The sequence below is a fragment of the Tribolium castaneum genome, chromosome 7 (assembly GCF_031307605.1).
Source record: "Tribolium castaneum strain GA2 chromosome 7, icTriCast1.1, whole genome shotgun sequence".
NCBI classification, from domain to species: Eukaryota; Metazoa; Arthropoda; class Insecta; order Coleoptera; family Tenebrionidae; genus Tribolium; species Tribolium castaneum.
In genome coordinates, this window is record NC_087400.1 from 3,004,810 (window position 1) to 3,015,934 (window position 11,125).

At 29.9% G+C, this 11,125-nt stretch overlaps 2 protein-coding genes across 3 annotated transcripts; one reads left to right on the forward strand and one right to left on the reverse strand.

Annotated features, from left to right (window-relative positions):
• Positions 1-980: 980 nt before the first annotated feature.
• On the forward strand, positions 981-2,591 carry LOC107399110 (odorant receptor 67c). Its single transcript, XM_064357962.1, has 6 exons — positions 981-1,246; positions 1,295-1,734; positions 1,790-1,891; positions 1,943-2,045; positions 2,107-2,265; positions 2,318-2,591. Exons 1-6 carry the CDS (start codon positions 1,028-1,030, stop codon positions 2,372-2,374), a joined length of 1,080 nt encoding a protein of 359 aa, XP_064214032.1. The 5' UTR covers positions 981-1,027; the 3' UTR covers positions 2,375-2,591.
• Positions 2,592-2,756: 165 nt separating this feature from the next.
• On the reverse strand, positions 2,757-10,781 carry LOC100141935 (nose resistant to fluoxetine protein 6). 2 transcript variants are annotated; one of them, XM_008199784.3, is made up of 12 exons: positions 10,491-10,780; positions 7,430-7,600; positions 4,928-5,115; positions 4,682-4,881; positions 4,364-4,631; positions 4,152-4,315; positions 3,929-4,097; positions 3,691-3,884; positions 3,512-3,637; positions 3,112-3,460; positions 2,948-3,056; positions 2,757-2,898 (listed from the first exon to the last, which is right to left on the reverse strand). In XM_008199784.3, exons 1-12 carry the CDS (start codon positions 10,663-10,665, stop codon positions 2,837-2,839), a joined length of 2,175 nt encoding a protein of 724 aa, XP_008198006.3. In that variant the 5' UTR covers positions 10,666-10,780; the 3' UTR covers positions 2,757-2,836. The 2 variants fall into 2 exon arrangements, with proteins under 2 accessions (XP_008198006.3, XP_008198010.3); XM_008199788.3 differs by lacking the exon at positions 7,430-7,600 and having other exon boundaries at positions 10,491-10,781.
• Between the last annotated feature and the right edge of the window lie 344 nt (positions 10,782-11,125).

Below are 11,125 nucleotides of genomic sequence, written 5' to 3' on the forward strand. Positions count from 1 at the left end.
TGTATCCTCAAAACAAATGAAATAAAATAGTATATCTGAGGCAATGATAGAATTTAAATATATTTTAAGAATATCCCAAATTTAAATAAGTCTTTATAAATAGTTTTTATAATATTTAACTATATTTATACTTTTTAATGACCTCGTATAAGCCGCGTTTTGTTTTTAAGTCTACTCGTGACTTCGTCATATTTGAACTTAATCTTTCACTCGTACATATTTTTTTTTTAATAAAAAGTTTTATAATTTTTTTATTTTTTTAAAAAATGCGTTATTTTTGTTTAATACATTTTTTCTTATTTGTTTTATTTGTTTTTTTATTGGTTTTTCTTGCTTGTCTCGTATTCTTCATTTTGTTTTTTTAAACCCACTCTTTTTTAAATTTTCAGTTTTTATAAAAAGGTATTATAATATTTAACTAAGTTTATACTTATTAATGACCTCTTATAAGCGGCGTTTTGTTTTTTAAGTCTACTCGTTATTTCGTCACATATGAACTTAATCTTTCACTCGTACATATTTTTTTTTAATAAAGAGTTATTCTAAAATTCTTTTTTTTATTTTTTTAAAAATGCGTTATTTTTGTTTGATTATTTTTTTCTAATTTTTTTTATTTGTTTCTTATTGGTTTTTACTTGCTTGTTTTGTATTCTTTATTTTGTTTTTTTAAGCCAACTCTTTTTTAAATTATTTTTTTAATGTATTTTTTTATATTCTTATTTTTTTGTTTTTTGTTTGTTGTTTTTTGCTAAAATAAGAAACGATCTTTTAACGTTTTGACCTAAAATATTTCTTTCTTATAATTGTTGCTTTGTGCAAATTGTCGCTAACCCACAAATTTACAGAATTTATCAATGTTTTCAATCCACTTTCAATAATGCAAACCCAATTACATCCAAACCCACAATTATTCAAATGTACAATTTTTAGTAATTATTGTGCAAGCCGTAATTACTTAATAAGGTCACATATTTTATTAAACTTCCGCCTATATAAACCTTAGACATTCCAATCCAACTCAATCAAAATGACCGAAAGCAAAATCCTGTTATTCCCCCTCAAACTGTACTTTTTATTCGGCTATCACCCTGACTGCAGTCAGAAATTCCGAAAATTGGCCCTCCTTGCCGGATTATGGATGTACGCATTTCCGTTCTATTTATCAATCAAGGGAATTCTATTTTATCGAAAAACGGACTTCTTGCTCATGCTTGAGTGCCTGGAAGCGGCCTTTTTGTTCGGAGAAGTATAATTCCCTATACAGAGTGATTCAAGAAGTATATATATTTTTTAGCCACTCTTTCGCCACTTGGCTATTCATTACCACGTCAGTAACTTAAAAAATGTCCTAAATTTGAGACAAAAAGCCCAAATTGATGGTTTGGAAGGCGAAAGTTTGTTTTACTACAATTTGGGCAAAACCTTCACTTTTAACTACATGATTGCTGGTTTTGTGGTACTTTTTGGTTTTTGCGTCCAACCTTTCATCAGTGGTAAATTACCCGCAACCACGTACTTACCAGAGGGTTATTTTGTCACGTTTTGCATTTATTACACCCTTTCGGGGTGTTACGTCGTGGTTACTGTGGTAACCACCGATGCTCTTTTTTGCTCCTTGTGTACCACAGCAATCGTCAATTTTAAAATTTTGAAACGCAAAATACAAAACATTAAACGGACAAATTTGAGACATGAAGTGAAAAAAATTGTTGACCAACAAAATTTCTTACTCAGGTGTGCCTATAACATGTTTTTTTTTTCGAAAAAAAAAAACTATATTTTTTTATAGATATTGTGAGGCTCTTGGTGAGATGTATAGTGACATTTTTGTTGTTTATTTTTGCTTCTCTATCGGTGCCATTTGTATGCAAACCTACATCTCGACCAATGAGTAACACCACAATCGCACTTGCCTGGCAAAAATAAAATTACTAAATTTCAGCCAACTCGAATCAGCGATCAGGATCAAAACTTCGATTTATGCAGTTGGTCTCTTCGCTCAATCAATCTTGTACAGCATTTCGGCCGAAAATGTTCTTTCAGCAGTATATTTTAATTAGTTTGATTTTTTTTCACTAGATAGCGCCCCAATATATTTTTTTCAAGGCTTCTGAGATTGGCGACGCTGCGTATGACTCACCCTGGTACAGGTTTAGTGACGCTCAGTATACTAAAAGTTTAGTTTTGGTTATTTCTAAAGCGCAAAGGAAGGTTATTTTCAGTGGGCGTGGTTTGGTGACAATTAATTTTACAACGCTCACTGTGGTATGATTTTTAGGAATTACGACGGTTTCATATTTTTGCGTTTTTTTCTTAGATAATCAAGACGGCCGTGTCATTCTATGCCTACTTGAATTCGCTAGGAAGCGGCTAAAGTTGTTAAAAAAATCATTTTTTTTATTTTTTTCAATTATGGCAAAACTGTTCGAAAAAGTGGAACTATTTTAAAGTGAATCTATGTAAAATGGTTTGGGGAATCGACTGGCGTTAAAAAAATCGCCAAATCGTCAGTAATTTTTAAGTTATGATTTTTTTTATGAAAATCTAGAAATTCCTCTGTAATCGGAACTGTTGGTCGAAACGGTTCCAGGTTTTGACGAGTTGATAAATAATTAAAAGCACATTTTGATGATTTTAGGGTTTTTGCTAAAAGTCTTATAGTTTCCGAATAAAACGCCAAAAATATCTGGGCATTTAAACTTTCTAAGCGCCGATTACAACGAAATTATTGGAGCGCAAAACAATTAAAAAACACGCAATTTTTTAAAAATTTATTTTACAAAATTTACAAATAGTCAACAGTAATATACAGAGTGTACAAATAAATAACCACCAATCATATCTCAGTACTAACGGTCTCGTTACTCACGGCCTTGACTTTTGAGGTCTTTTGAGGCACTGAAACCACAAATCATTACTCAAAAGTAAAAAACATTAAAAAAATCACCTCTCCTCAACAAAATCTTCTCCAACCCATGAATGGGTGATTCGAAGAAAATGCACAAAACAAACGCCATCATGAACGTCAACAAGCAGTGTGCCAACGATTTAGTCCCCTACAAAAAAAACCTACATAAAAAAAAATCAAAAATCACCAAAACGCATTCCTACCAACTCCAATTTCCCCATGTAGGTTCCCTGCCTTATCGACCCGATGCTGTAAACTTCGATAAAACCATTACAAAGATAAGCACAGTACGTGAGCCGACTTAAGGGCATAAAAGGCTTCCACGAAAGAAACCGATTGACTAGAGGGGCATTTTTCGTGATGCATGCCACCATGATCCACCCTATACTTATGCACCAGGCGACGCGATGCAGCGCGGCATAAATCGCCGACTCGAAGGCATTATACTGATGCTCAGGGGCATAAAACACCACGATCGAATACATCGATATAATGCCACAAGTGGCGCAGAGCAACCAACCGAACCAAATTACACGTCGCGACAATTTGGTTCTACAAAAAAATATATGTTTTTTTTTGGAAAAAAATTAAAATTGTGCTAACCCTTGGTTTTGCAATTTGTACAAAAGGTAGCCGAAAAATAGGCCGAAAAAGTACGAGCCGGCCCTCATATGTGTCTTGATGTACGCCGTTTTAAAGTAGTGATTTTCACTAATTTCGTACACTTCCCTACAAACAAAATGGCGTCAACAATGGCGGACGTCACGCAACGACTCGCTTACGGTGCAAAAATCATCAAAGTCGGGTCCAGTTTATACACAATTGTGACAATAAACGGGATGGCAACACTGATAAAAACCCCGAGTCCGAGAACAGTTTTGCCAACTTTGGCAAACTTCCAAAGTGGGTAAATAACGAAGGGGGCTATGATAAACAAGTGATAATCGGCCGCCAAGTACCACGATTGGAACATGCACTGAAATTATTTAGTGATTTTAATAATCAGGGGTGCCAACTCACCATATCGTCAGTGTTAACGTAATTATTAACATATAATAGGTTAGTCCACCAGGATTTTTGGCACTTTTCTTGCTCATGTTTGATTCGTGAGTCCCAAAGTGGCCCATCACCAATCCGTGACAAGAAAGTGCAATAAAAACCAATCACGACCAAGTAAGACGGCGTCAGTCTTCAAAAAAATCAAACGTTTAACTTTTGGCGCGAATATTTGAGTGCAACCAACCTTATGTAACGCGCTACGTAAAGTACCAACACATTTATGCGACCCTTTCTTTTGTCAAGCTCCAACAACAGCAAATAACACATCAAGAAGCCACTGACAAGTAAAAATGTGTCAACTAATAACGGACTATTAACAAAAATTGCGTTCACAAGACTGCGACTTTCCTAAAAAAATATATATTTTTTTGGGGATTTTTTTTAACTTGGTACTACCTGTTCGTAAAAATTTGTATTTTGGACAGGCCCCCCCACCAAAAACAAAAACGTATGTCCGGCGATTATAAACAACATTGAGATGAATTTAATCCCACTCAAGCACTCTAGATTAAGACTTGACGTTTTTGTTGTCAAAAATTTACCAACTGTGTTAATTAACGAGAAACAAAGAATCGCATCTTTGACAACACTGCCTGACTCTGCTCGAAAATAATGAAAAACAGTTGCAAAAATAACAAAAACGCTAAAAACCCCAACAATGCAACTAAAAACGAGATGTACTATCAAAATTGACATTAGTGGGCGTGGCGTTACCCATAGATAATCTCCAGCGGCGTGATTGGTTCGGTTTTGGCCACGTGACACCTGTCGTCAGGTAGCGTGACCGCGATTGGTTGTTTCGTTGCCAAGGTGAATAGTTGCGTGATGATGTGTCGAACTTCCTCGACTGTGCACGAAGATGGAACGCAGATGCTCCAGAACATGGTGCTGTTGAAAATGTGGCGGGATTTGTCCTTGAAGTAGGAATTTAGGGATTTTTTGTTGTGGCAAGGTACTAACCTTGTGTTTTTCGAATGAGCGCTCTACGCGTCCGTCTGATTGTTTTTTGATTAGTTCAACGGACGCTAGACAGTATTGACCTTGGATTGGGCTTTCATGGCGCACTTTGATGCATTCGTCGAAATTTCCTAATTGGTAGAAGTTGCCGTGGAGGAGGCCCACGGGAAATTTCGATGATGCGTCAAACACTGAAAAGTGATTTTTTGGGTTTCTAAAATTCTAGAAACGCTGTTTTAAATGTCTAAGTTCTAAAATTAGGGATTTTACGATGCTATAGCTTGAATTTCTGGTTTTATTGTACTAGATTCTAAAATTCTAAATATGTGTTTCTAAATTTCTAAATTGTATCTAAAATTCTAGAAATATTAATTAAAGAGCCAACGGTTTATTTGCTAGAATCTTGTTGCTAGGTTAAAATTTCTGAAAAATTAATGATCACAGGTTTCTGAAATTTTAAGATTCTAGAATTAAGAATTTCTAAAAAGCATGTTTTATTTATAATTTGTTTTGCTTAAAACCTTGTTTTGACATTAAAGTTTTCGAAAAATCTAAAATCTAAGATCTATAATTCTAGAATCGCCTCTAAGAATTACAATTTTTAAAAAGCTAAGTTCTAAAATTAGAGATTTTACAATGCTATAGCTTGAATTTCTAGTTTTATTGTTGTAGATTTTAAAATTCTAAATATGTGTTTCTTAATTTCTAAATTGTTTCTAAAATTCTAGAAATATTAATTAAAGAGCCAATGTTTTATTTGCTAGAATATTGTTGCTAGGTTAAAATTTCTGAAAAATTAATGATTTCAAGTTTCTGGAATTTTAAGTTTCTAGAATTAAGAATTTCTAAAAAGAATGTTGTATTTATGGTCTGTTTTGCTTAAAACCTTGTTTTGACATTAAAGTTTTTGAAAAATTTAAAATCTAAGATCTAAGATTCTAGAAACGCCTCTAAGAATTTTTAAAAGGTTAAGTTCTAAAATTTTACGACGCTATTGCTTGAATTTCTAGTTTTATTGTTCTAGATTTTAAAATTTTAAATGTGTTTCTAAATTTCTAAATTGTATCTAGAATTCTAGAAATATTAATTAAAGAGTTAATGTTTTATTTGCTAGAATCTTGTTGCTAGGTTAAAATTTCTGAAAAATCAATGATTCCATGTTTCTGAAATTCTAAGATTCTAGAATTAAGAATTTCTAAAATGCATCTGATATGCTTTGAATCTTGTTTTGACAATGAAATTTTTGAAAAATCTTAGAATTTAACTTTAAAAACTTCACGTTTCTAAGAATCAAAAAATATGAATTTCTAAAAAAAAAACACTAAAATAATGCCTAAAGTACTATATTTTTCAAATAAAGTTTTCAAAAAACCTGTGATGTATGTTTCTAGAATTTTATATTTTATGTTTCTAGAAATGTGAATTCGCAAATACCAATATATTTTTTAATGATTTATTTATAATTTTGTTTTTTTTTATTATTTAAGCTTTGTTATATCCATGTTTCGAAAATTCATGTTTTTAAAAATAAAAAAAAAACAACAATTTTCAACTTTGAGATAAAAATTTTGAAAAAAAAATTTCGCCAAATTTATTTCTCTCTAAAGTTCTAATGGCTTTTCTTTATTCATGAGATTCATGATTTTAATTCCTCATTTTTTTAGTCGAATTAATTATCATCTTCATTGATTAAATTTTTTCATTAATTAAAAACGATAAAAATTAAAATGCGAATAATTTACTTCTGACACTGCACTAAAATTTGGTTAAATATCTAATAATAAAATAATAGCGTTAGAGATTTTCGTCTCGCACAAAAACTGAAATAACAGGGAAGTAATTATTATTTACCGAGCGAATGCATAATTATTTCATAATCGACAACAAAAAATCTTTAATAACCCGTCTAACCTTCGCGATTTAGTTGCAATTACAAACTGAAACAATCCGATAATTAGAGGAGACGCTTTAAAAGCAATTAGCGCATTTTTGGCCATTTAGCCAAAATGTGAACGATTTGAGTTCAAATCGTTAAATAATGTTCGTAGCATTGCCCTACTTTGCCATATTAGAATGAAAGAAAAATTTGTAAAAGGTCAAGTTTAACAATTTATGGTGTTTACTGTATGAAAGTAGCATTTTAACACCGACTTGTTATTCTACCAGCGAAAGACGAGACAAAGACCACGAAAATTACCATAAAAAATTCGTTTCCGGATCACACAGCCTTGATAAGGGTATTATTATTATTATTATTGTAAAGGAAAAATAATTCAGTCCTGAAACCGGTTTTATAAAATCGTTAATTGTTCCATCTTCAATAAATCACACAAAAAGTTGTTTGTCTGTTAATTATTTACGAGTGAAAAATGGAAAATAATTCCAAAGAGGAACCTTGACTCATCATCGCCGAGACTTGTTGGTATTTTTAATGGAAAGGTTCGGGAAGTTGGTAAAGGTCGGCTTTTACGCATGTTTTCGTTGGTTCCGGGTCGTTTTACGTACTTTGTAAGGCCCAGAGCTCCCTTCTGGCGATGCCTTCCATCACCACCATGGCGTCGCGGGAGCACTGGGTGTCGTTGAGGACCTCGAGGGCGTCGATGACGATTTGGAGGTCGTAAGCTACGAAGGATTCATAACCGGTTGCGTCATCAGATGTGGCGTTCTTTGCCTTTTCTAGAAGGAAAAATACGCATTTCGGTGAAAGAATGGGAAAAAATGGGTTTCTTGAACCACAGGTTTAAGCTGAAAGGTGATTTTTCACCAAGTTGCTTAACTAAGACAAATACAAACGTTCAAAATGTAAATTAGTAATTCTTCAATATTATATTTTTGTGAAATAAAAATATATAGAGTTTTGGAAAAAAAAATTAGATGGTAATAATTCCATTATGTCTTCAGAATAAGTTATAATGAAATTAAGAAAAATACAATTTAATTGTATTTTTGGGACAAAATAAATTATTATTTTTATTATTATTTTATTATTATTACAGACCACTGTTCAAAATCTTTATTGTTTCTCTAATTGTACAGGTTTGTAGATATCTATAATAATTTTTGCCTTAAAAATTGTTATCAACAAAAAAAATTCAAATACGTAATTATTTTTTTAATGAAGAAAAAGTTAGCTTACTGTCTTAATTGTTTAATCCGTTCTGTAGAGATTAAAAATAATTTATTATCATTAAAGAAATTTTACTAACACATTTTGGGAAAAAACTGCAGATAATTTTTTCTAATCTTTGGAATCATTTTTAATTAAATTAAAAAGCTTAAAATTTTTGTCGTTTTTTTTATTTTGTTGAGATTTTAAGGATAGTTATTTTTATCTTAAAAAAATATTAACTAATTTTGGATTTATTAACTAATTAACTAATATTAACTAATTTATTTTTTAATTTAAATTAAATGGATTGTTTGAAATTTTTAATGTTTCTTGTATTTCACAGTTCTGTAGAAATCATAAATTTCTTTTAAATCATTTAAAGAATACTGCTCATTTTTCATTTTTCAATTTCTGTAATTCTGTAGATATTATTATTTTTGTTTATAACAAATTTTGATAAAAAATTCTTCTATTTGTACAGAATTTTATAATATATTATATATTCTATATTCTATATTTTATATTCTATATTCTATATTCTATATTCTATATTCTATATTCTATATTCTATATTCTATATTCTATATTCTATATTCTATATTCTATATTCTATATTCTATATTCTATATTTTATATTTTATATTCTATATTCTATATTCTATATTCTATATTCTATATTCTATATTCTATATTCTATATTCTATATTCTATATTCTATATTCTATATTCTATATTCTATATTCTATATTCTATATTCTATATTCTATATTCTATATTCTATATTCTATATTCTATATTCTATATTCTATATTCTATATTCTACATTCTATATTCTATATTCTATATTCAATATTATATATTTTATATTTTTTGTCTAGTTTTTGAAGTAAGAAATAAAAAATAATAAAAAAAAAATTATACTTAATTTAAAATAATCCAAGCAGTTTAAAATATTTGGTGTTTCTTTCATTCTAAAGAGATCAAGAATTTTTTTATATTAAAATTATATTATTATTATTATTTGGCAAAAAATTTTGATAACAAAAGTTTTTAATCTTGGAAATTTAGTAAATTAAATTATTAAGAAAAATTTAGCTCATTTTCTAAATTGTTATAGTTTTATTGATATTTTTTTTATTTCACATTTTTTTGTAGAAAATTCTAATAAATAATTTCTTATTAGGAAAAATGTAGCTTTTTTTTTCCAAAATCTTTATAATTGTCATGTAGTTTTTGGGGTGTAATTTTTATGATAAAAAAGTCATTAACAAATTTTGAAAAAAAAATCAAATTATTGTTAATTTCAAATAAATCAAGAATTTCAAAATTTTTGAATCTTTTATTCAATATATAGATCAAGATTTTTTCAATTTTTTACGAATTTGGCAAAAAATTCTGATAATATTTTTTTAATCTTGGAAATCCATCTAAAATACCAGCAGTTTTCCAAAATCTTAAAAAACATTAACCAATTTGCAAAAAATAGAAATATTTTTGTAATTTTTTAAATTAAATTAAGTAGTTTAAAAACTTTATTGTTTCTTTCATGCTACATATCTTAAAGATGAAGAATAACAATTTTTTGCCTCGAAAAAAATTATAAACACGTCACGAAAAAATTCAAATACTTTTTTTAAATTTTTGGAATCGATTTAAATTACAGGGTTTTGTTCAATTTTTTTATTTTTTTTGTTTTATATATAATTTTGCACAGATCAAGAAAAAAATTAACAAATACAATTTAATGATCAAATCGATTATAATCGTATTGTTGTTGTTTGGCAAATTTGTTTATCTATTTATTTGTCTAGACTCTTCGTTGCTAAATTATTGAAATAAGTACAAACAAATAAACAAAGCAAAAAAATCTTAAATTGGTTTTCAATTCTTGTTTTGCTCAGAAATTTTGCCTATTATTTAAGGTCTGCTGTATTTTTGATTTCCAAAAAAATCGAAAAATTTTTTCAAATATTCAAACTCAAAAAATAGTAACAGACAATATAAAAATGCACTTGACATTCGTAACAGTATTTTGTGTGAAGATCTTGAATGAAATTAATTAACATTCCAAGGTTTTTAAAAAACTTAATTAGAACTCCTGCACTAGACAAAAAAAAACGGGTCAAAGCAATAAAACGCAAACTATTTCGGCGAGAAATAATTTCCCTTTCTAATACAAAAAAATCTATAAAAACTTAATTCATTCAAAGGTGCCAAAATTATACAACAAAACTCCAAATTCCATTCATAGCTTCATTAAAAAGCGAAATTTTGAAAGTCATTAAATAAATTCATCAATCAAACATTTGCTCAAAATCCGTGCCAGCTATTTACACAAATTATGTCACGACTGATTTACCGATAAAAAACTTGTCAATTTTTGCAACTCTTACAACATTCTCTAATTAAAACCTAAACAAAAAACGGGTTTGTTTAGCAATCGAGCTGAAAAAATACCTTTGGCAGTGTTGTATTTGAGCAGCGGTTGGCCGCTCTGACGCCGAAGAATCTTCATCACATTGTTGTCACTGGCACCAACACAACACCACAAAATTTCGACAAAAATTAGCGCAAGAATTTTTTTTCGAAAACGACTCATTGTGGCGCGATCGCTCTTGGACTGAATCAACATTCAATAAAGTCTTGGCACGTTACAGGATTTTGACCATGAAAGCTTCCTCGTAGTGGGGGCTGCTTTCGGACGAAATCCATCACTCAGTGTGACAATGACAGCGGGTTTTTTGACCATCGCTGGGCAAAATTACCCAAAATAACACAAATTTTGGGTTTTCACCCACCAACATTTCACGGAACAATAAATCAAATTTTTTGTCGAAAATTAGTTGAGGAACAAATTTTTTATTTTTTGGACCAGTTATACAGGGTGTCCAGCCCAACTCCCCTCTTCTGTCACTCAGTTATTATTTAAGTTAAAGTTTTGATATTTTGTAGGTGTTATTTATACTCTAGGACATACTTTAGGCAAATATTTTTGATTATACAGGGTGTATCAAAAAATTATGGCGTCTACATAATTTTTTTTTTTCACAGCATGCTATTATTTTTTGTATTCATTAGGATGCCTTTCTGGC